Source organism: Lissotriton helveticus, chromosome 1_1 (assembly GCF_964261635.1).
Source record: "Lissotriton helveticus chromosome 1_1, aLisHel1.1, whole genome shotgun sequence".
NCBI lineage: Eukaryota > Metazoa > Chordata > Amphibia > Caudata > Salamandridae > Lissotriton > Lissotriton helveticus.
Window position 1 is genome coordinate 623150466 of NC_136057.1, and position 23610 is coordinate 623174075.

Sequence of the window (23610 nt, forward strand, 5' to 3'; positions counted from 1 at the left end):
CTTGGTTAAGCACTGCCCAGACGCCTCCCGTCGACTCACGGCTATGCTGCTTGTTCTTGCGTGTCGCAGATTTGCTATACATTGGGGCCAGAGGCCCGCACCTAAGGTTAGTGCCTGGCTCGAAGATGATTTGCGTTGTCCAACGCTTCAGTCAGCTTTTTGGGAACTAACGGCGGTTACGGGCCAGCTGCATGATATCTGGAGGCCTCTTGTTTCGTTTCTCCTTTCTCAGAATGCCTCTCCCTCTGCAACCTCTCCCGCGCTCCCTGCCAGCACTCTGCCCGCGGCAGCCGCCCATGCTTGTCCGTAGAACTCCTCTCTGCTCTCCCTGTTCTCTGAAATTTCCTCGCGCACCCCCCCCCCCCCCCCCTGCTGGCACCCCGCCCCGTCCGATGCCCCCCCGGCCACCCCTCCTTACAATTAATGGTGTGCAGCTATTACACAACTCCCTTTCTGTGATTGATAACTGACGTGGTTTTCTACTTTCTCTTGTTATTTGCGGAAGTACTGCTTGAATAGCTTTGAACCTGAGGTGCACAACTTTCAATAAAGGTCTTTGAAAAAAGCAAACAAAAAGTTGTCTGCTTGGGTGCTCCTCTTCATCTCTTTCAGCACTTGATCATAAAGTGCCTCTTACTTAAAGCAGTACTTGGTCGCAGCCGCGGCCCGTGCAGGTAAGATCGGTGGGGTGGGGGGATTTTGACAGACGACGACGTGGGAAAATTAATTATTTAATTTTCACTCATGGACGTCTGTCGAATCCTCCTCAACCCTCACCACCTCACCTGCATGGGCCGCAGCTACGTGTTTGTGATATTCTAAAGTTTGAAATTTTGATTTGAATTACCAATGCGTCCCTGAAAATTTTTCAGGATTGCTAGGAACCGAGAAAACACAGACCTCAAACAAGGTGGTGAGTGAAGTTGTGTGGCGCTACAACAACCTGATATCCTTATGGTACAACTTGATCCAAGAAGAATTGGACAGTGAATTTCAGTACCAGAGTTGCTGTGGGCCCCTCCCTTGTTAGTCATAACCTGCAAGATCTGTGGCTTACATCATTCAAGGTTCTGTGGGATATTGTTAATCCCGCTTGACTGCGAAGGAACCATCTTTTTACTCTACATAGAGCATATTATTCCCCACAGAGGTTGTCAAAATTCGTCCAAGGCACCACAGTGGAATGCGCCAGATGTGGCTTAATAGCTGCCTCTGACGCTCATATGTTCTTTGAATGTCCTCTCTTGACAGCGTTTTGGGTTTCTATCAGTAGCCTACTTATGTCATCACTGTGTTTTCCAATCTCGATCGATCTCCCTCTTGCAATCTTTGGAGTTATGGATGGAGTCCGTAGCCCTGCCAAAAATCTTCTTTTTTATTCCATCTTATTGGCTAGAAGGGAGTTCTGTAAAAGATGGAAAGATCCTATACCACCTTCCCTTATGGACTGGCGTGCTTCTGTTTTGCAAGTATCAAAGCTTGATCTGGTTAGGGCTGGGAATCGAGATAAAAGATCTTTTTGGTATCTGCTGAAATGGGACCAATAATTTGACCGGGTTTTTTTCTTTTTTTTTTTTTCCCCCTCTTCCACTGATTATGCTACTTTGGTTTTATCTTGCTGCTTTGCCTGTACTCTGGCTCGAATCTCAAGCATGATGGCAGCATTATTCACTTTTCCTTGGTTTCTGTGGTGTGGGTCTCTAGAAGAAGCGTTTTTGCTGATGGGTGACAGAACCTTAAGCAATGCAATCCCTGCCAGTTACATACTGTGACAGCAAGCCGCTTTCTTTTGACTTTTACACTTGAAACCATGGTGGAAAATGAGGACCAAAAAAAAATAAAAACAACCTGGTCTTTGACGTTTGAGCGAATAAGAAAACTGTCATTACTGTTATGCAAAGACATTTGTGTTCATTTTGGTTCTGTAGTAGGGGATCTATACCTCTTAAGTTGGCCTCTTCTGCAGTCCTGCATACACACTTAAGAGAAACTAGACAATAATGCAGCCTAAAAACAACTAGGCTACGCTGGCCATAACTTCATCCTGAAGTGAAAAATATAGCCAGGTAACAGTTAAATTGAACTATTTTACTAAGTTTCATACATAGAAAAACTCCCCTTCACAAAGATCCCTTTTTTTCATGATGGAGATGAAAGGTTGGACAGAAAGCACCCATAGGCTGCCATTATGTGTCTGTAAATGGATACCATGCCTTTAGGAATCCTTCCAGAGACCCTCAGTATCCCATGATGCACAGCCAAGGCCAGTTACTTTCAGTTCTTTTTTCCAGCTCCTGCTAGTAGGACCCTGGAGCATTGAGCTCTACCATTAATTGGTATATTTCAATATTTCTATCTTGTAAGTGAGTTTTTTCAACTTCACTCGATGTTTTTGACCTTTTTCTGGCTTCTGCTGTACTTTTTGGGCAGAAATACCAGTTTACTTGTCAGAATGCCATCCTTATTCGACAAGTGTCCTGACTGTGGGATGAAAAAGGCAAAGTCAGCTTCCCACAGAGTATGTATTCTGTGTCTGCCTGCCTATCAAATCCCTAATACCTGCGCCATCTGCAAGACGTTTTCTAGGCCCACCCTGCATGACCGGTAGAAGATTCAACTTCAAGGGATGGGGTAGAGATGACATGTAACTTCCACAAGGGCCTCTGGGCAAGGAGAGGGTAAGTCCTCCACTAATACCCATGCGCCGGCCTCTGGGGGGCTCCCCAGTCGAAAACTGGCTGAAAAACGGCGCATGTCCTCCTTCGACGACAAACTGCTACGACGACGTCGAGAGCAGGTATGACGACGATCTGCTCCCCGTCGACCCAGGACTCTGGATCGAAGCGACGTGGACGCTCAGCGTCGATGGGAAGGACTGCGATATCTCGGCCGAGGTCGACATCGAGTCATTGTTCAATGTCGAAGCATTATCACCGTTGATCAAGTTCAAGACACCGGCGCTCGCCGTCGAGGCGACAACGCCGATTACCATCGACGTTGACGAGACGTTCGGTGTCGAGGGGACACTCGACGCCAAGAAGAAGCTCACGAGTTGACGAGGAGATTGACGTCGAGAAGCCATCATAGAAGCTCGACGTCGAGGTAGCACTCCCGGACGTGCTCAGTTGCGAGCCTGACATCGTCAACAGGGAGTTCAAGCCGACGCTCGCCGTCGAGCAATCCATCAAGATTGAGAAGGAAGTCTAGAGCGCAAAAAAGAAGGGTGGCTGTCTCTTTGGACTCGGAGTACTCCCGTACATATTCTCCTCTGAGGACGCCTCCTCGGCAGACACCGCCTCCTTAGTCATCTCCGCCTCCTCCGGCATTACCTTCGTCTCCTCCTGCGCCTGGGCCAACAGCATCTTCACTAGTTCCTCGTAGGGAGCCCAGCAGACCAAGATCAAGGCCTCGCCCGAAGCATCGGTCTTGTGACCGTCACCGTACATCCACGCGCTCTCGGCAGCGCCACAGTCATGGGAGATCACGCTCCCGGCATACCCGAGACATGTCATCGACGAGTACAGGCCAGTACGCTCCCACGCTTACGGATTCTCCTCCACATAGTGTCACTTATTGATGATGTCACCACTTTTCAGGAGGTTTTGGTCAGTGGGGCTACTAAACTTAATATTCCGTTGTTGGCTCCAATACCTTAAACATCCGTCATATTTGAAATGCTCCAGCAGAGACAGTCATCTTGCCCCTTACTTCCACTGGTACCTGGCTTGGCGGAACCAGCTATGGAGCTGTTTCTGATACCTTCTTCGGTAAAGTCTGCGCCTTCCCAGCTTCAGAAAAAGTACAGAGCTCCCGAGTCGGATCCTGTCTTTCTCCGGATGGACCCCACCCCGGACTCTGTCATTGTGGTGGCAGCAAAAAAGCAGCATTCTACGGCACCGGCGTCTTCTGTACCACCAGACAAGGAAACCCGTAAGTTGGACTCGGTGGGGAGGAAAGTCTGCAACTCTGCAGCCACGTCAATGAAGGCGGCTAGTTTGACTGCCCTTCTAGGGAGGTTTGACCACTCCCTGTGGGAGTCACTCAACTAATTTGTGGATCTCCTACCCAGGGACAAGCGGGAGGACTTTCAAGAAATCCTGAAGGAGGGACTGATGGTCTCTAACCAGATCATCAGTGCGGCGACGGACACGTCACTCCTGTCAGCCCACGAGTATTGCCACGGCGTGGCTCTTCGAAGGCATCCCTGGCTTCGCCTTACATCTTTAAAACCAGAGGTTCAGCAGCGCATAGCGAACTTACCATTCTCTGGCTCGACTCTTTTTGGTTTGCATGCAGATGAGGAGATGGCACAGATGAAATCCGAGATGGAGACCTTGAAGGCTGTCGGTTTGGAGAAACCCAAAGAACAGCGTAAGACCTACCGTCCATTCCATCGGTGGTACTCCTCTCCGAGGTTCCAGCGAGGGCAAGGCCGTCAGTATGGTCAACAGCAGCAACAGTTTCAGCGACAACCATTTAATAAACGACAGTCGAGAGGACGGTCCAACCAGCAGTCTACAGGGAACAAGGCCCCTGCTGGTCTCAAGTCCTTAAGGGTCACTTCCCCTCTTCTGTTACCCATTCCGGTGGGGGGAAGCATTCAAAATTACCTGGCAGAGTGGCAGAATATAACTCAGGACAATTTGGTGCTGAATATTGTTCGCAATGGATACTCTCTACGTTTCATCAGCCCTCCTCCATCCATGCCTCCGACTCACTCCCGTAACATGCTACGCAGGTTACAGGCGGAGGCAAGCATCTTGTTGGAGAAAAGGGCAACAGAGCCAGTTCCTCTTGCACAAAAAGGAACAGGACTGTATTCAAGATTCTTTCTTGTCCGAAAGAAAGAGAAGAACGAGTTCAGGCCCATCCTCGACTTGTGACAGGCAAACAAGTGGATTTGCAGAGAGAAGTTCCGCGTGTTATCCTTACATCAAATCTACCCTCAGCTCCACCAGGGAGATTGGTTATGCGCCATAGATCTGCAAGACGCATATTTTCATGTACCAATAGTGAGGAACATCAAAAGTTCCTGCGATTCACGGTGGGAAACAATCATTATAAATATGCAGTGCTTCCCTTTGGCCTGAAGTCAGCGCCCAGGACGTTTTCCAAATGCATGGGAGTTGTAGCAGCGCATCTGCGGAGGGACAGGGTGTTCGTCTACCATTATCTGGACGACTGGCTGATCAAGGCAGCGACATTTCAGGCAGTGCAACAGCATTTCAATCAAGTTTCTGCTCTCCTTCGACGTTTGGGCCTTCACATCAGCAACATGAAGTCTGTCTCAACTCCTGTACAGTGCCTGCAGTATCTGGGAGCCACCATCGATACTTGCAAGGCAAGCGTGTGTCCTTCGGAAGAGAGGAGCTTATCAATCCTTCAGAAGGCTCAGGCTCTCATGACCATTCCCCCGCCGACGGTGAGGACGGTGTCTTCTCTCCTGGGTTCCATGGCATCTTGTATCTTCCTCACTCCGAATGCACGCCTCCACATACAGCCTCTGCAGGAATGTCTGGAGGATCAGTGGGACCAGAGACGAAGGGATTGGGAGGAGAGGATTCAGCTGTCCCGGCAAGCCCTCTAGTCTATCAAGTTGTGGTGTTCGCCTCACAATCTCCTCCGAGGGATTCCATTCCACAAGGAGATATCGACACAGATCATTATGACAGATGCTTCTCTCCACGGCTGGGGAGCGCATTCGGGCCACCTCCAGATACAGGGCACGTGGTCCCAGAAGGAGGCCAAGTACCACATCAACTTCCTGGAACTTCGAGCGGTTCATTTGGCGCTGAAAGCCTTCCAGCCGTCCTTTCGCACCCGTTCCCTGCTTGTCCAGACGGACAACACAACAACAATGTACTATCTCAACAAGCAGGGGGGTTCAAGATCTTGCACGTTGTCTCGGGAAGCGCAGACAATTTGGAATTGAGTTCTGGCCAGGGACTTGACAATAACGGCAACTCATCTGCCAGGTGTGCAGAATGCTCAAGCAGACGCTCTCAGCTGACTCGTTCAAGAAAATCACAAATGGGTTTTAAACGACAAAGTAGTTCGAGACATCTTCAGAAGATGGGGTACTCCAGAGGTCGATCTGTTTGCCACTGCAGAAAACAGCAAATGCAGAGACTTTGCCTCCAGGTTTTACCAACCAGGGACGCTGGGGATTGCACTCACGGGCCAGGATGATCCTCATTGCTCCGGAGTGGCCCCGTCAGTGGTGGTTCTCTGACCTACTACACCGGTCTCTCCTGCCGCACCTTTAACTTCCGTGTTGGCCGGACCTTCTCACGAAGTTCGGAGGGCTGATGGTGCACCCCAACCTCTCTTCGCTGAATTTGACAGCATGGCTCCTGAGTTAGTGCAGTATGGTCATCTAAATCTCCCTCAGAACTGTATGGAGATATTAAAGGAAGCAAAAATACCATCCACACGCACTTCCTATGCATATAAGTGGAAGAGATTCTGCATTTGGTGTGCCTCTAAAGATGCAGATCCTACCTCCTGCAAGGAGGATGTCATGCTTCTGTATCTGCTACATTTGGCTCAATCTGGCCTGAATAACTGCGTATAGGAAATGCCCTTCACAAACTTTTTTTTCAAATCCCAGTCATCAAAGATTTTCTGGAAGGTTTTAAGAAGGTGTTTCCTCCCATTAGGCGTCCTTCGCCTCCGTGGGACATTATGTGGTGCTTTCTAGACTGATGAGGGAACCTTTTGAGCCCCTACCCCCTGACTCTGACTGTGCACAGAGGCAACGACGGACAGAGCGGGACCTCCATCTTCCTGAGCAGGGTCCAGGAGAGGTGAGGTCTAGTCCCCGGTCAATCTGGATGTGAGACACACCAGTTTGTTGCGGAGGAATTGGACTATGGACTAAATGCCCATCTATATCCTTTTTTGTTTGTAAACACTTTACTTTTTCTTATAATCACATTGGCAGTAGTAATTCATTAGAACAGAGGCCCTGAAGAAAGCCATGGGACCTTGTTCCCCCTTGGCTGAAACATGTTGGCCCTTTTTTTCAACAGTCGAATATTTGTTTAAGACTGGTATATTGCACTGTTCTTGATTTTAATTAGAGGGAAAGGCAATTTCCTGAATAAATTGTTCTTCTTTCTGTCTCTCCACTCTATTTTATCTCACCACATTTTACGTTTGCACTGCACATATTCTCATACGATTTGTTCTTGGTCAGCACAGTGCTTGTGGGCTAGACTCACCAATTGGATGTGGTATCGGTCTCAATGATCTAGAGACCAACCACTCCATGATTTTGGATGACCAAATGAGAATATAGATCATCACAAGACATTTGATGGGAATCCATATATATTCGTTTTGAGTCTCTCCAGCAATCACTGGTCTCTGGATTATGTCCCACTGGTATGTTCTCTTTTCATAGGCTGCATAGGGATTGTGTATCCTTGACCGATTAGATGACGGTTGTGCCTTCTTTATAGTTTAACACATTGAGTTTTTCAGACCCCTGGTTCTTATGAGTGTTATGAATTGTTGTTTGGGGATGTGAACCAAGGCAGGTCTCAAAATATCCCTCGGACCCTATTTTCTCTGTGGTGTTGTAGTATTCCCATACATCCCTAGATGTTGTTTTCTTTGTTAGGGGGTCACTGCAATCTGGGGTATTCACACTCTGGACTGATATTTACCATTCTCACACAGCAGGGGGAGTGGGAAACACCCACCTCAAGCAGATCTCCCTTTGTGCCTGAAAACGCAGGGAGACTGGATGGGGTTAAAGAAGCTTTTATTGGTCGTAATACACGCTTCCGATATTGGAACAGTTGATAGTAAGGTAGAGGCGACTCTGTGGTCTTCGCCGGCGAGACTCGGTCCTTCTGTGAGCTCTGCCCTCTCTAAAGGGACTCGGTATGAGTGTGGTGCACAAAATCAATATGTGATGAGGTAAGGGAAAGTGAGGAGTCACACGGTGCACGTCACTTCTAACTAAGTGAGGATAGTGCTCAGAGCGGGAATACCAGAAAAGCGGGGATCCGACAGCTAAGTAAGAGGTCTTCCCCTTTTACCCACCCAGCCCGTAAAACGCTTGCGTACCTGCGAGAGCCACCCTCCTCCAGGAACGTGGCTGGACAACACACAGGGACGCTTGCCTCCTGGCTCCTGGGTCTTCTGCGACCGATCCGCTACCAATCCTCCGGTTTCCGTCTGCTTCATACTGCTTTCCACACCCTCGACTGCTCCGACTCCTCCGATGTTCACACACACCGATCTTCGTCGTCTTCCTGAACTTGAAGGCCAAGCCCACTCCTCGTTATCTCTTGGGGCGGGGCTTAGGGAAAAGTCTCCCCAGTTAAAGAAACAACGTCCTTTTTCCTCATCCTCGGTGTGTGGTTGTATGTCCGTGTCATTCCAGTCATCCTCCTGCCGAGAAAAGTAAGTCTGTCCTGCTCTCGCTCCGTCTCCCCTTGTCACAGTGGTGTTGAGGTGTTCCTCTGTGATCTTACTCCAGTTTCTTTGTGGCAGGTGCGGGCGGGTTTGGGTGTGGTGGTGGTGTTGAAGTGTACAAAGTGGTGATCTGTCCAGAGGGGCTGCGTGGTGTGGCTGAAGTGGATGTTTGTCCCTCCTGCTCACACAGCGTTGAAAACCCCACTCAGCACCGCAAGAGAAGGATCATGGGGGGAGGAAGTTATTTGTTGGGCCATGGCAAAAAGAGATCCCTATAGCGGGAGGAATGCAGATTTCTCTGTAAAAAGCCTATCTCAATTGAGTGGGCCCACCTTCTAGAACTATTTAAAGCTTATTCCACTGACGATTAGTGAATGCACGTAATGAACTACCCGATCATCCTAGACCACCACCCATTGGGATGTTGGCAGTTGAGCCCTCACTATGGGGCCTTCAAACCCCCCCCACATCTTCCCCCTGCCCATATATTTATGGCCCCTTCAAGTGAGGTATACATAGCAGCTCAACCAGACCACACAAGCAAGCTTTCGGGGGAAGAGAGGAAGGGGTTGAGCACTTTGCTCGAAGATATTATCATGTCTCGTATCTTTACTATAACAGTTTCAGTTGTTGCATATCTCTACCTAAACCATGATTACTGTATCCCTTATCTGTACAGACACAAATTAACATGTACAATATGATGTCCAAGATGTAGGTTGATTGAATGATGTAGAAACATTACTGTATATGTGAACAGCATTGAACAAACAATAAACATATGTTTTGATAAAAAGGAAGTCACAACACTTAAACCTTTAAAGGGATAAAAGAAAAGCAAGTGTGATTATGTAAACTTCTGTATAATTTACACATATCTTTGTGTGAAGTGTTATGATAATATGAAGATAATTTGACATCACTAGGACATAGTAATTGGGTAAGATGTTAGGAAATATGTTTAGAAGAGACACCTGTCTTGTGATCTCTTCATAGTCGTTCAACCCATGACTCGCAGTATACAAGATGTGCATCCAAATATGTAAAACACCTGTGATTCAAACACGTTTCCAGACAAATTGTTTGTAAATATTGCTACTATATTCCTTTACTCTTTCCTCACTTACTCGCAAGCACTTCTTCAAGCACTTACTATCTACCTACCTTGGAGCAACTGTTTTATACTATATAATAATATATCTACATTGTCTACGGTCATTACAATTTTTTTATTTATTTCGACTAAACGTATGTTATTTAAGGTGTTGTGTTTCTCTTGGGTACACTCAGCCTACTCATTCTATTAAAAAAATCATTTTTGTTGATTTACAAATTGTAGTACAATAACATTTGAAGTCAATTTGATGCAGTGCATGGTTACCGCTCTGAATTTATCATTACATAGAACTGATATCAAGTGTAATAATCAAGTTCTCATCTGCGTTTTAAACATTCTGCTCCACCCTTACTCGCCCTCGAGGAGAAAGGCCATCAATCGGCATACATATCATCCCTCTATGTTTGTTCCATTCCTCCCAAATCTTGGACCATTTTTGTGGGCATCCTCTTTCTTCATAAACCACTCTTTCCGCCTGCATGCACCAATCCATGTCAGCCTCCCAGTCCCGGAATCTGGGCCCAGTTACTTCCCTCCAAGTCCTTGCAATGTTCGGCTTTGCTACCATACATCCAAGAGAGACCCAGTTTATCTTCTTCGCCATAAGGTCTGTGGCCTCCCTCATGTTGAGGAGGCCCATCTGGGTGAGACCTTCACTTCCTTCCAAAGTATTGTCTGCATGCTCAATGTTATTTTATCCCAGTAAACTCTAAGAACTGGACAGGATAATCCCACCATTGATGTATAAACATTCCCACCTGACCATAGCCCCTTTAGCACAACAGAGTACTTAGTGTACCCATTGTAACTAATGCTATGCTGGTGAAATATGCTCTATGTAAAATCTTTATTTGAATTAATTTGAATCAGGATCGTATCGCCACTTCCGGGGGGTATGCCAGTGCCTCTTGCCACTCTTCGTCTCTCATATCCCCTACATCCTCTGCCCATTTGGAGCGTATTTTCCTTTATGTCAGCAATATAGCCTTCTTCTTCATATTGTCATCTAAGAGCCTATCCTCCAAGAGCGAGTAGACCGGGAGTTCAGTATCTTAGGGGGCTGCCTTTTTTAATACGCTGAGAGCCTGAAGGTATCGAAGTTTCACCCTCCCCTTGTTCATAGTCCCTTTTGACGGTCACTGAAGGGGACCATCTCCCCCCCCTGCCCATAGATCACCAACCCTAGAAAAGCCAATCAGGTCCCATTTATCGAACCCCCGGATATTTTGCTAGCAGCCCTAGTGGGTTCGACTCCAAGAGTGGAGTGGCCTGTGTTAACATGTTTTTCCACCAAAGGGCAGTTGAAGATGCATGCCATAAAGTGATAGTAGTTGAGGTGGGTGTGCGTCTTGGTGCAATCTTTCTCCCCCCCATAAATTGCTCTCAAATAATTCCTGGGGGTCATCTTATGTCTGTCCATTCTGTAGGCAGGCTCTGTGTATGGCCAGTGTACCCAGTGAGTTGTGACTACCAATTAAGATGCCCAATAGTAATGTCGAATTGCTGGGAGGGCTATTACCCCATGGTACCAGATTTTCATAAGTTTGGTCAGTGCTATACGAGGGATACCATTATTCCAGAGAAGTGTGCATATTTCTGATTGCATGACTTGAAAATACTTAGCACTAGATATGGCATGTTTTGCAGAATGTAAACAAACCGGAGGAGTGCCATCATGTTGTACTGGGAAGCTTTACCCAATAACGTGAGGGGCAGGGTCTTCCAATGTTGCATGTCTTCTTGTATTCGACGTAGTGGAGGTGCTCAATTTTTATCATAAAAAACTGCTGGGCTTGTAGTGACGTAGATCCCTGGGTATTGGAACCCCTCGGTTACTCTCCTAGCTGCAGAGCTCCTTGGAAGATTTGTACCCGCCCCGCTCAGAACATACATGAGCGACTTATCCCAATTAATGGTGTACCCTGAGTATTTTTGGAAAAGAGTAAATATGTGTAACACTCTGTGTATTGAGGAATATGGTTTGGCCAGATAAAGCAAAATATCATAGCATTTAAGGAAATTCTGTCTTCCCTCTCCTCTGTCCAATTAACAGCCTGCTCATTTTTAGGCTGGTCTCCTCAGAGTTCTCTGAGTGGAGGCTGCATGTTTGTGTTTAAGGAAAGGCTTTTAAGACCGATGATTATAATGTGGTGCATCCAAATGAAATGAGGACATCTGTATAATTGGGAGTGTGCGCGGATCTGTGATGCGGTGTAGTCTGCATCATTCAGGGGAAAAGTTTACCCAGTGCATATTAAATTAAGGAATTTTAACTTCCACGTAGGTCTGACGTATTTACTTTTTTATGATTATTTTGCTTTCTCTTGGGAGTCTGTAAAATTGTCCTTTTGTTTAGAATGTTTTTTCTGTAAATTTGCCTCAGCCCCTTGCAAGCATGCTGAATGTTTAGTACCTAGAACGTTTAACACCTCTCACATACCTTACGGAGTAGAGTTTGCTGTGCTCCTCTCACTGGGAAGTCGGTTGATCTATCTCTTTCTTTCCTTCACAGATAGCGTACGGTTTAGATTCTAGCACAATTGTACCCGGTTAGGGGGAAGACCTGGCTTGGCAGTTCGGGCTGGACTGTTCTCATTGAAGCAGGGTCAAGACTGATTTGTATATAGCTGGGTCCAAACTGAGGTGGGATGGTGTGCAAAATAACGAGGAATTGGAATTCAGCCCCAAGTAATAACCAGTGGTTGAGATCGATTAATTTATCACTCTTTTTGTATGCTTTATGGTAACCCGGGGCATCAAAAGTGGATCAGACTGGCCCTTATACTCCGACTTAAAATAGACACTACCATGCATGTGCTATAATTTAGATGCACAGTTGCGCAAATGAAATGGCACCCTTATGCTCTGAGTTTAACATAACAGCAGTCCTTGAGAGGAGCCTGTATGCTTGTCTCTTTGACACAGACCAAAAGGTCTAATCATACTACTGATTCACAAAACATGGTACTCTGCCCACCACAGCTTTGTTTTGTGCCCAGGGCATCGCCAGTAGTCAAGTACCCACTCAGAGGGCCCGTTGTAGGTAACAGAACAGGTTTGGGACTTTGCATTACTAAGGACAAGTGTAAACTCCTGCGCACATGCTACTACAGTGCCATCCCAGGGCCAAACAACGTTAGGACACTGGCGTAACATAAACCCCTGCATCCCGTGTGATGCAGGTAGTCTGAGCTGCAGGGGGCTCCCTTAGCACAGTACCCTGACCTGAGACCTCTTGACTGAGTATGGAAGGGGGCTCCTCCCTGAATATTGCAGAGGGGTCCCCTCACGTTTCGTTACACCAGTGAGTTAGGATACCAATTCCATATGCAGCCTGGCACTCATTGCAGGGGTACAGACACATTTACCATGCAGGGGACATTTGCAACAAAGAGATCATGGTATTCAGTGTGAGCCACGGAGGTCAACCCAAGATCAGTATTCACAACGGGCACTACTTTAGCAGTCCAGAGATTAGATTGGGTTGGGCCCAGGCTCTGGTTAATAGCAGAGTCGTGGATGGACTGAAGAGCCACAGGAGGTAGCCTGGCCATGAGGAAGTAACCCCTATTATCTCTCTCAGCTGCAATAGACCCACGCAAGCCCATTAAGATTGAGCCTGCCTTGGAAGTAACAGTACAGAAGCGCTGATTACTTTCTCACAGGGTACCTTTGGCTCCATCTTCTGCTATTAGACGCCGAAACAAAAAGTTCAAGGAGCAAACATTTTAAAAGATGTACTTCTCGGGTTCAAGTATGGTAATAAAAAAAGCACAGGTGCTGTCTTTGAAGTGCAGTAAAACAACATCTGTAAAGCACTTAAAATATTCTGTTTATGCAGTACGCAGATTATATACTGATATATAAGGTTCTGCTTGTGTTTGAGGTTTCTTACAGTTGTATTTCTTTACAGCCCGATGAAGATGATCAAGTTCTGAATCTGCAGTTCAGCTGGAAGGAGATGGTAAAGCCTGTGGGAAGTAGCTTCATCGGAGTTAGCCCAGAGTTTGAATTTGCTCTTTTTACAGTAATCTTTTTGATGTCCCAAGAAAAGGTTACGAAAGAGGTGGTGAGAATAGAAGAATATGAGTTGCAAATAATTGTCTATCGCCACGGAAGATTTATTGGCACTGCATACCCAGTTCTTCTTAGCAGCAACAATGAAGATTTATACTAAGAAAAAAACATCATCTTTGTTTTCCCAATTTTATCATCTTATTATCTGCAACTCGGAAACCCAATTTGGTTTTTAAAATGTTATTAAGCTCGCTCACTTTTGCATGCAATCTTTATTGCAAACTATAACATATTGTTGTGTTCTTTGTTTCTACTTAGTATTTTTAATATATTTTTGTTTCTGAAAGTTGAAAATAAGTTTCCCAGCTAATTATATTTTTGATTGAACTCTTAAATATATCATGACCATGTGCTTATAAAAGATATTTACAAGTTACAATAAAACAAACTTCAATTGTAATGTATGCTCCTGTGAGATGAAGTGATTTTTTTTTTATCTTGACCAATGTAAGCAGTGTTTTAAAGTTCTGGAGATTTAAGTTTCAATTTTAACACCTTGAATTCCAGAGGCTTGACCATGGAGAGCCAGGTAACACACATATACATATGTCAGGCATTTGGGCTCAACAAAAAAGTAGAACATTTCTAAACTACCACGGTACTGCCATTTGGCCTCATGGTTTCCCACTAACACTAACCTCTGCTGGAATGAGTTACCATCATGCTGTTCCAGAACTGGCTTGCTGCAAATTGGCTTTTTCTGACACACAGATTTGTTCAGAATGCCGTGGCTGGTGCTTCCGAAAGTTAGGGTACCGAATTACAAATGATGCATAGTTTTTGTTTTACCGTGTGCCCCTTTAATCCACCACCAGACATCTCCTGCCTCTTTATCTCACTCCTACAAATTGTTTTTCATCCTTGCTTCCTCCATTTGTCACTTTTCCATTGTTCTCTAACTACATTTTTTCCAATTGTTGTGTTTTTCTTCTCTTATTTTGGTTCAAAGTTTGTTGACAACAAATGAGTGCCTGCCCCAAAATGAGTGCAGCGGGGACCCTCCTGCAACCGCCAGCTCAAATTAAACACTGTACGGTGTTTTGCTTTGTTTCCTATTCATCTGGGGGTTGAACCAGGACTCTTGTGTTTATTTCATGAGAGTAGTCTGTATGTCTGATTGCTAGGGTTTGACCACTATGTGCACCTTCGGTGGGATTGCTATCTCACTCCTATTGAGAACCCTGTCACTTGGCCTGATCTCTCTTGTTGCTCTGTCCAGGCTCCTGCCAACCAGTCGGTTGTGAGCGGTCAATCCTTAATTTTTGGTCTGCCTCCTGATCCTCTGTCCTCTTTGAGAGGACTTGAAGTCTGTCTAGTGCTGGGCTCTGTCACCTGAGACCTATACTGCACAATGCCATAGCTGTCCCTTGCTCCTAATCCAAGCTGTGTGTGAAGAATGGGCATGTTAAGTGTGTCACAATTGACTGAGGACTAAAGTGGACTTGTTCCCCCAACCAGTAGTGCACCAGAAGGTGCGTTTGTCGAGGGTGGAGAAAGGGTTGTGGCCGGTGACAACCTCTTAGAAATAAAGTTGTGTGGGTCTTACTGGAGGTAACAGGAAGGGTAGTTGGCCCTCAAGAGCCAAGGGGACTTCATCCCCCAACTAGTAATGAGCCAGGAAACACATTTGCAGAGTGGTAGAGAAACAGGACATGGCCACTGAGAACCTCTCTGCAATCCCACTGTGTGGGACTTACTGGAGGCAACAGGAGGGGTAGGTGCACCAAGGACGTCCTTGTGGGTCAACTACCCCGCCAGCTACCTCCAGTAAGTCCCCCACAGCAGGATTGCTAAGAGGTCTTCGGGGGCCACCACTCTGCAAACACGGCTCCTCGTGCACTACAGGTTGGGGGATGAAGTTCACTTTACTCCTGCAGGACCTTTTTGGCCAAGAAGCCCTCCTGGTACCTCCTGTAAGTGCTACACAATGGGATTCCTGAGAGCTGGTCAGAGACCCCACCCCCTTCTCCACCACTCTGCAAATGCGACTACTACTTAAAACACCATAGAAATTCACAGAAAACCCCAAAGGTTACAGGGATGTTCTAGTTGGGAATTAGCATTTAAAAAAACCTTAGAAATTCACTGAAAAAAACTAAGGTTACAGGGACATTTTAGTTGGGCTCAGGTTTAACTCTTACAAAACAATTGAAATTCAGCCATTATAGTAGGCTGAGCTATATAGAACTCGCGCCCCCGCAATGCACTGCTTATGACCTCACATTTTAGCCCACTCTTGACATGGTCAGTGACATCACTGATGACATCTCAAATGGCATCACTCTTGACATCATCCACAGAATCTGACGCACCCACTCTCCCCCCTTATAAGTTTTCATACACATACAGTAGCATACAGCCATTCACAAACCCATTTATAGACCCACACCTGTACTTGCATACCCACTCACTGATTCATAGATCTACACACACATCCACTCACCCATATAGCCACTCATACACCCACTCACTCACTAATAGAGCCTATGACATATTGCCTCATACAGCCACTTACACAGTCTCCCATTGAGCTACTCCCACACCCAGTCACTCACCCATTCAGTCAATCACACTTATCCATACAGATGCACGCCTACTCACTTACTCAAACAGAGACTAACATGTACATAGTGTGTTTCTAATGGTGTCAATTGTGGCACAAGACTAGGCCATTCATTCACCCTTCAACCAATTTAATTGGACATGTGGGTGAGCACGCAATACCGTTTTAAGTCCCCACCAGTGAATCTCTATATGCCAATTGTTTAAATAACGGACACCTGGATTTTGCCATTGATGGATGTGCGTTTGCACGTTATTCGCGCATATTTGATTCTTTACTTTTGGGTTAATTCATCTTTGCTATTTTTAAACATGGGGTATGCGTGTCATCTTTATGATTGGCGCGGCCCCTTAGAAGGAGGTTCATATACTCCTTGGGTAAGCTGATCCAATGACCATAGGGCTGATTACGTTATTTCCTTCGCCATTGTGTTTAAAATGGTGCCAAATGTGGCACAGGACTAGGCATTTCATTTCCTTCTTGTTTAGTTTTTCAGCCAATTTAATTGGACATGTGGGTGAGCACAATGTACATACGCCACTTTCTGAGGATACCTGGAGGCAGTATTGAGACGCCTACCAGCACATTTTTGCTTCTCTTCCCGAATTCCCTAAGTAAGTTGTGGAGTACAATTTTCAAAAAATGTTTCTCTTGCCACAGTTTGTGTACATGTTTATTGAGTATATGTATATCTCATTCACAGAGTCTGGATAGCCGTTCTAATGCCATTCCAATTTTTTGATTGGCTGACTATACATTAAGGTGATTTTTATCCCCTTTTTTAAATCTCTTGGTTGCTGGAATCACGAATGGTGCGGTGGTAGCTCCCTTGTTTTCATATACTCTATCTTTCACTTGGTGGTTCTTTCCCTCTAGTCTTTTCCTTTGAAGAAGCCTATTTCCTCAATATGTAACTGACAGATATTTATATTTTTATTGTACACAGTAATTTTGTCGCTCAAGTCACCTTTTGTCCTGATGACCGCATAAGTAACCCAGCGGTTGAAACGCCGTCAACGCCTTTTTGTGGCCATAATTTGAGAAGGACACAATATTTTGTCTTTGCTGTTCTTTTGTATACATAATGTTTGTTCATTAGCCACGTGTTTGGCATGTGAATTGTGTTTTTTGTTCTGCCAACATTTTTCCTGAGCGTTTTTGTTCCTTGGACTGTTTTTAAAAGAATGAAATACGTGCATAATACATTCTTACTGCTTTTGTAAATTCATTTGTGTGTATTTAGGCTTCTTCTTTCTTTTCTGTAATTTGTTTATGTGATAATTGTTCACCTGAACCATCTGTTAGGTGCTATAATCAGTTGTCCCTGGTTCAGGGTTGTTGGATAGCCCTTGTAGTTTGTTAATCACTTACTTATACAGTCACTGACACAAGCACACACAATGATACAGCTACTCTCACATTCACTTACTTACCCGTACGGTCACTCGTACCCCATCACTCACCTATACTGCCTTTCACATACCCAGTTACTCACCTATAAACCATTTACACATCCACGTACCCACACAGCCATACACATATCCACTCACCCATTTAGCCCCTGGGGGCAGATGTATCATCTTCCAGTTTTGCGAGTCCTTAATTGCGATTTGTAGCGAATCGCAATTAAGGAATAGCAAAATGGTACATATGTAATTTTTTTCGATTATTTAGCAATTTCTTAAAAATCGCTAATAAATCTGCGAATATTTAGCGATTTCTTAATTTGCGATTTTCGCAAATTTAGAAATCGCTAAAAACGTGAATCTGCAATACTGGAACAGGCTGATGACATCACACACAGGAAGTTGGAGTGATTGCCTGCACCTGCTTGCCTGAGCCACACCCAGTGGCAGTTGGAACACTGTATGGAGGCAGAGCAGACCTGTTTGGAGTGCAATGGAGTCACAGAATGCACAGGAGGAAATGTCTGCTGAGAAGAGGAAAAGGAAGCAACAATTTACAGAAAAGGAACAAGAAATCCTCGTAGAAGAAATGGTGTGTAGCCATGAGCTACTTATTGGAAAAAAGGCCTTAAAAGTTCCTGAATCAAGGAAGAGAAAAATTTGGTTGCAGATCCAGGAAAAAGTAAATGCTGTTGGGGTTACCAATAGAACCATTGATGAAATAAAAAAACGATGGTATGATATGCGTCAAAGATCCAAAGAGAAACCTGCAGAAAGGATCAAGGAGAGTAACAAAACTGGTGGTGGTACATCAACAGCAGACCAACCAACACCCCATGAGGAACTAATTGAAACAACCCTGCTTCCAGAGAGTGTGAGTGGAGTGGCTAACATTGATAGCTCTGAGCCTACACGAACAGCAGAACAGCAGAAGGTAAGATGCAAGCAAAGATTCATCAGAAATGTGTGTAATGCATGTGTGTGTGTTCTGTGCATGTTGTCAGTGTGAGGAATGTAGTACTCCAGTGAGACTGTGAAACATGCAGGAAACAATGCATCATGGGATTTGTAGTGCAATCCTGACTTTTTAATGTTCACATCATAGAAACACATGAAGTATTTGCAATTAATTATGAAGGTAAACATATACTTTAGTTAGTTTTACTTTCTCACAGAAAAACAAAAATAATAAAAAAAATTAAAATGCACATACAAAAACAAACTCATATGTCTCACTCTACATCCAAAGAACACTCAAGGGAATCCAGGGAACAAAGTGAGGGGAATGAATCACCTCCCCATGTCACATCTGATACTGAAGGAGGAGGCCCTGATGCCACTGCCCTTACTGACATTGTGCGCAGAAAGCCCAGGCCTGTCGCCCCTCTGCCACCATTGGAGGATGATGAAAATGGAGATGGAGGTACAGTACACACTGAGCAAGACACAGTTGGCCCTCGTGACTCACAAGACCAACCCCTTAGTCAAAGGAGAACACGGTCATTCCGGTATCAGACATGTAGGAGCAGCAGTGGGCAAATGGAAGCAGGCACAGTTTTTGCTGGTCTTGAGCAGCAGATGCTTCACGTGCAGCGCCTGCAACATAAGGACCTCAGATCAATAAATAGACAGCTTTTAATATTGAACCGAAATCAAGCAAGTATGTCTGCATCAATAGAAAAACTGTGTCAGACCCTTGAACGTACAGAGAAAGCTCGCAACAAGGCTGCCCAGCATGCACATATGAGGATGCATGGCTACACAAAAGCAATTAACCGCCTATGCACTGTCACTAGCAACTTCACCAGGCGCAGCATTAACATGCAGCGTGAATTGAGCGAATGCACCCGTAACATGGCACACAGCGTGGAGGGAGTGACTTCTGCAGTAGAAATTTTGCAAACCTCCAACTCCGGGGCAGGACCTCTCATTGCTTCTGCTGACAGTGAGGACACCTCCAGTCGGAGCAGTAGGAACCCCACACCAACTAATCACTAGACCCAGCGCAGAAGTGAAAGGCGTGCTGGCACAGCACATGAACAAGAAATCAGACAACCACAGCAACATCCTGCTTCAAGCCGCCACTGCAAGAAGTGACAGTTTAAAGTGCAATAATTTGTACATTAATGCATTGTGGAACATGGCTTCATTTGACATTTGAGTTATTTTTCATTTACTTACATATAAAATTTGAAGTTCTAAACCTGCACTTTGGTTTGTGTGTTGTGAATAAAAACAACACTTGCAAAAATATTTTACATGTAGTTTTTCTTCTCTTACCTAAAAGTAATTTCGTGTAATCTCAGACCGTCTTTGACGGCCAGCCACAGCTCCTACTCCTGCTGCAGCCCTTCTAGGTGGAGGTACATCATCATCATCAGATGTGTCTGACTCACTCACTTCAATGTCTGTACCTTTGCGCATGGCCATGTTATGCAGCATTGCACAGCTAGTTATGATTTTACAACAGGTTTCTGGACTGTATTGCAAAGTGCCTCCACTTTTGTGTATGCATCTGAAACGGTTTTTAAAATGCCAAATGTGCGTTCAATGACCCCACGTGTTGACCGGTGTGCCTTGTTGTACCGTCTTTCACTTGCATTTGCAGGGTTCAAGTATGGCGTCAGGATGAAGTCACGCACTGCATAGGCGCTGTCACCTGCATGAATGACAAAAGAAAAGTGACATTATGTTCCAATGTCAAATGATGAATGGATGGATGGATGGATGGATGTTTGCATGAGTGTGATTTACCTAGCAGGTATCCGTCTCCGAACTGTCCAGCACTCAGACGCCTATGAATTCCGCTATGTCTGAAGATAAAGGAGTCATGTGTGCTGCCTGGGTACTTTGCCACTATGTCATTGATGATATATTTGGCATTGCACACCATCTGGATGTTGAGAGAGTGGTAGCATTTCCTATTACGAAATACATATTCTGTGGCTGATGGTGGAGTGATGGCAATATGAGTTCCATCTATGCATCCAATCACATGTGGGAAGCGTGCAATTTGATAGAATTCCAACTTGGTATCCTGTATGGCTTGTTGGGTGTTTGAGAAGTAGATGTGATGTTGAAGCCTGCTCAGCATTGCATCCAGAAACAAATGACAAAAGCGTGATAGGGCACTTTTTGACACCCCACCAACCTCTACAATGACGCTCGGAAAAGACCCAGAAGCCAAAAGGTGCAATGAGCACAATACCTGCACATGGGTGGGAATTGATTGTGTCCTGCCTGTTGGGTGCTCCAAAAAAGGTTTCAATTCATTGATGAGGTCAATAATGGTGTGAGGATGAAGTCTGTACTTCTCATAAATGTCCTGTTCAGTCGGCTCAAACAGCGTAATGCGTAATCTGAAGATTCTCTCCTGTCTCTGTCTCCTCCGTGCAAGAGCTTGAATGCTCAGCCTCCTGGCTATCGGGTATAGTCCAGCCATTTTAGGAAACAATTAAGTGCATTCTGGGTGCCTTTTTATATATTTTTTAAGTTACCACCTGCATGTAGTTGGTGTTAATTGCGCTTTCTTAAATTGCGATTTTCAGGAATTCGCAATTAGCGATATTTTCATATATCCTGTTGCGATTTCTTAATCTGCTATTTCTTGTTAGCGAATTTCGCAAAAGTAAGGAAATGCAAAATTATGATTCGCACATTAATTCGCAGAAAACAGCTTCAGGCTAATTTAGAAATAGCAATAATTGCGATTTCATATTTTGCGATGCGATTTATTTCTTACATCCCATTTCCAGTTTATTTTGTCGCAAACAATGAAATTTTGCGATTCGCATTGTTTGCGAGAAAAATAAACCTTGATACATCTGCCCCTAAGATTCTTCTGCACTCCAGCGAGTTAAGAGGGGAAGACTGAGAAACTGAAAGGACAAGCTGGTTGATTCCTCCCCCTCCTTGGTCGATTGCACACCAATATAGATACCAACAAAACAAAAAGGTGAGGAGGATGGCTATCTGGCACAATCGGGCATAGTGTGAGGCATTCGGCAGGCAGTGGCGCTGTGTAAAAGCAGTACCAAACTAGAAGAGGGGCGTAACTCGCCAGCCAAGGATCTGACAGCAATGATGCCCGGAATCCGCTGGGCACTGAGCCTATGCTCGCGGAGGACCAGCAACTGTGTTCATCTTATCCATCCAGCTGTATATATATATATTATTAAACATTCCGAAACCACCCCCTCAGCTGCCGCCCAGGTGGAAGTGGACCACTCACCGGTCATCCGGGATGAGTCGAATGGTCTACACCAGCACCAAACCTGCTGACTCCATCAGCCATGGGAAAGTATAAAGCAAACAAACCTCCCTCAACACAGACCTGAATGGAGCAATACGCCACAGGAGGGAAGGGGTCCGGCAAGGCTGGCCACGGCAGAGCCGCCCTCCCTGAAGGAGACCATGCCGCAATCCTCCAAGCCATATGGTCCTCACAAGATTCCATGGAGGGCAAAATAAGAGAAGTTTGGGTTGGCAGGGCCCTCATAAGACAAGACATCAGAAATGCCACAGCCCACATAATGGAAGCGGAATCCCTCTCGTCTTCAGTGAAGAATGAGGTACACTGTCTAAAAGAACAGGTTACGCAACTCCAATCCCACATGAAGGAGGTACACAGACGGGCAGAGGATGCAGAAAACCACTCGCAACGCAACAACCTCTGCCTGGTAGGCATTCCCGAGGGCCCGGAGCCTGGTCAAGTGGCAACTTTTGTCGAGACTTGAATCAAATTATGGATGCTGGCGGATGGGCTTTCCGCATGGTTTGCTGTGGATCATGCCTAATGGGCTCTGGCGCCCAGACCGCCTCTAGGTGCCCCACACCAGCTGTTAATTGCTAGAATCCTCAACTTCCAAGACAGGGACGCTGTCCTACTAGCTGCCCACTCCCAACCAACACTGTCCTATCAAGGCCACAAAGTTATGATTTTCCCAGACTACACTAGGGAGGTTCAGACACCGTGCCGATCCTATTTGGAAGTAAAACAGAAATTGCAATCCCTGAACCTCCAATACAGATTGCTGTTTCCGGCTCACCTCAGAGTGGTCTTCCAGAACAAAATACTCTCCTTCAATACCCTGAAGGTGGCATAGACTTGGGCAACTGAGGAATGTCTCCTGTCTCCCCCACAGGGCTATCACAGGCCTACCTCTCATTCTATACCCAGGGTTGAGATGCCTGAAGATCCCAGGCCACAGAGACACCGCACCCACTCTTGCAGGGGGCGGAATAACCGTAGAGACATCTCCGCCTCGCCTACAGCTCCCGCCCGGGCCTCCAGTGAGCCACTCAAACCTCTGCAAACCACAGACCATCAGGAAGACTGCGAAACGGAGGAGACAAGGAGGGCCTCGCCCACCGCTGATTCCTTATTCTGGGGACACCGAACTGTCGCAGACCCTGATGATCTAACGGAGATGCGGCTGACTAGTCCTTGCAGTCATTTACAGACGACTTCCGTTAAAAGCTGCCTTTGTCACTTATGGTTTGGATATACTTAGTGTGTCTTATTCAGAGACTTGCTCACATCCTAATACATGGAGCGGTCCACCACGTAACTCACACATTAAGCCAATAGTTTAATTTTCTTCCATACCCTGTTATAGTTAACGCTACAGATGCTTCCTTTCATGAAGTATAGGGAGGGGGGTGGTTGGGAGATGGGATTGGGACCGTTGTCCCAAAGTTAAGTTCAGTTTTGCTTCATAGAGGCAGCATTTACTACATTACATCAGACACAGGCCTGCATTGGCACCAGTGTATTCTGCTTAGTCCTCCGACCTCGGGCTCCCCGGCCCGCCAAATGCTCTACCGCTAACCACTCACCCTACGCGCTCTATGGCTATGATCCAGCATTGGGGAGACCCATTAAGGATTCTCTTTATATTATACAGCATTCCTTGATACTCTGATACCTCACTTGCAAGCACTGTATGAGGAAGTGGCAGAGACGGGAGCCTGTCCGCCAGAGATGTACATGGCAGCAATTGTGGTTATACACCTGCTCA

The 23610-nt window shown here is 45.7% G+C and overlaps 1 protein-coding gene across 1 annotated transcript in view; it reads left to right on the plus strand.

Annotated features, from left to right (window-relative positions):
• Positions 1 to 14023, plus strand: part of LOC144770289 (poly(U)-specific endoribonuclease-like) — a 364086-nt gene extending 350063 nt beyond the window's left edge. The window contains exon 7 of the mRNA XM_078654688.1: positions 13458 to 14023. Within this exon, the coding sequence (XP_078510814.1) occupies positions 13458 to 13721 (264 nt within the window). The 3' untranslated portion in view covers positions 13722 to 14023. The remainder of the gene's footprint in view (positions 1 to 13457) is intronic.
• Positions 14024 to 23610: the final 9587 nt, after the last annotated feature.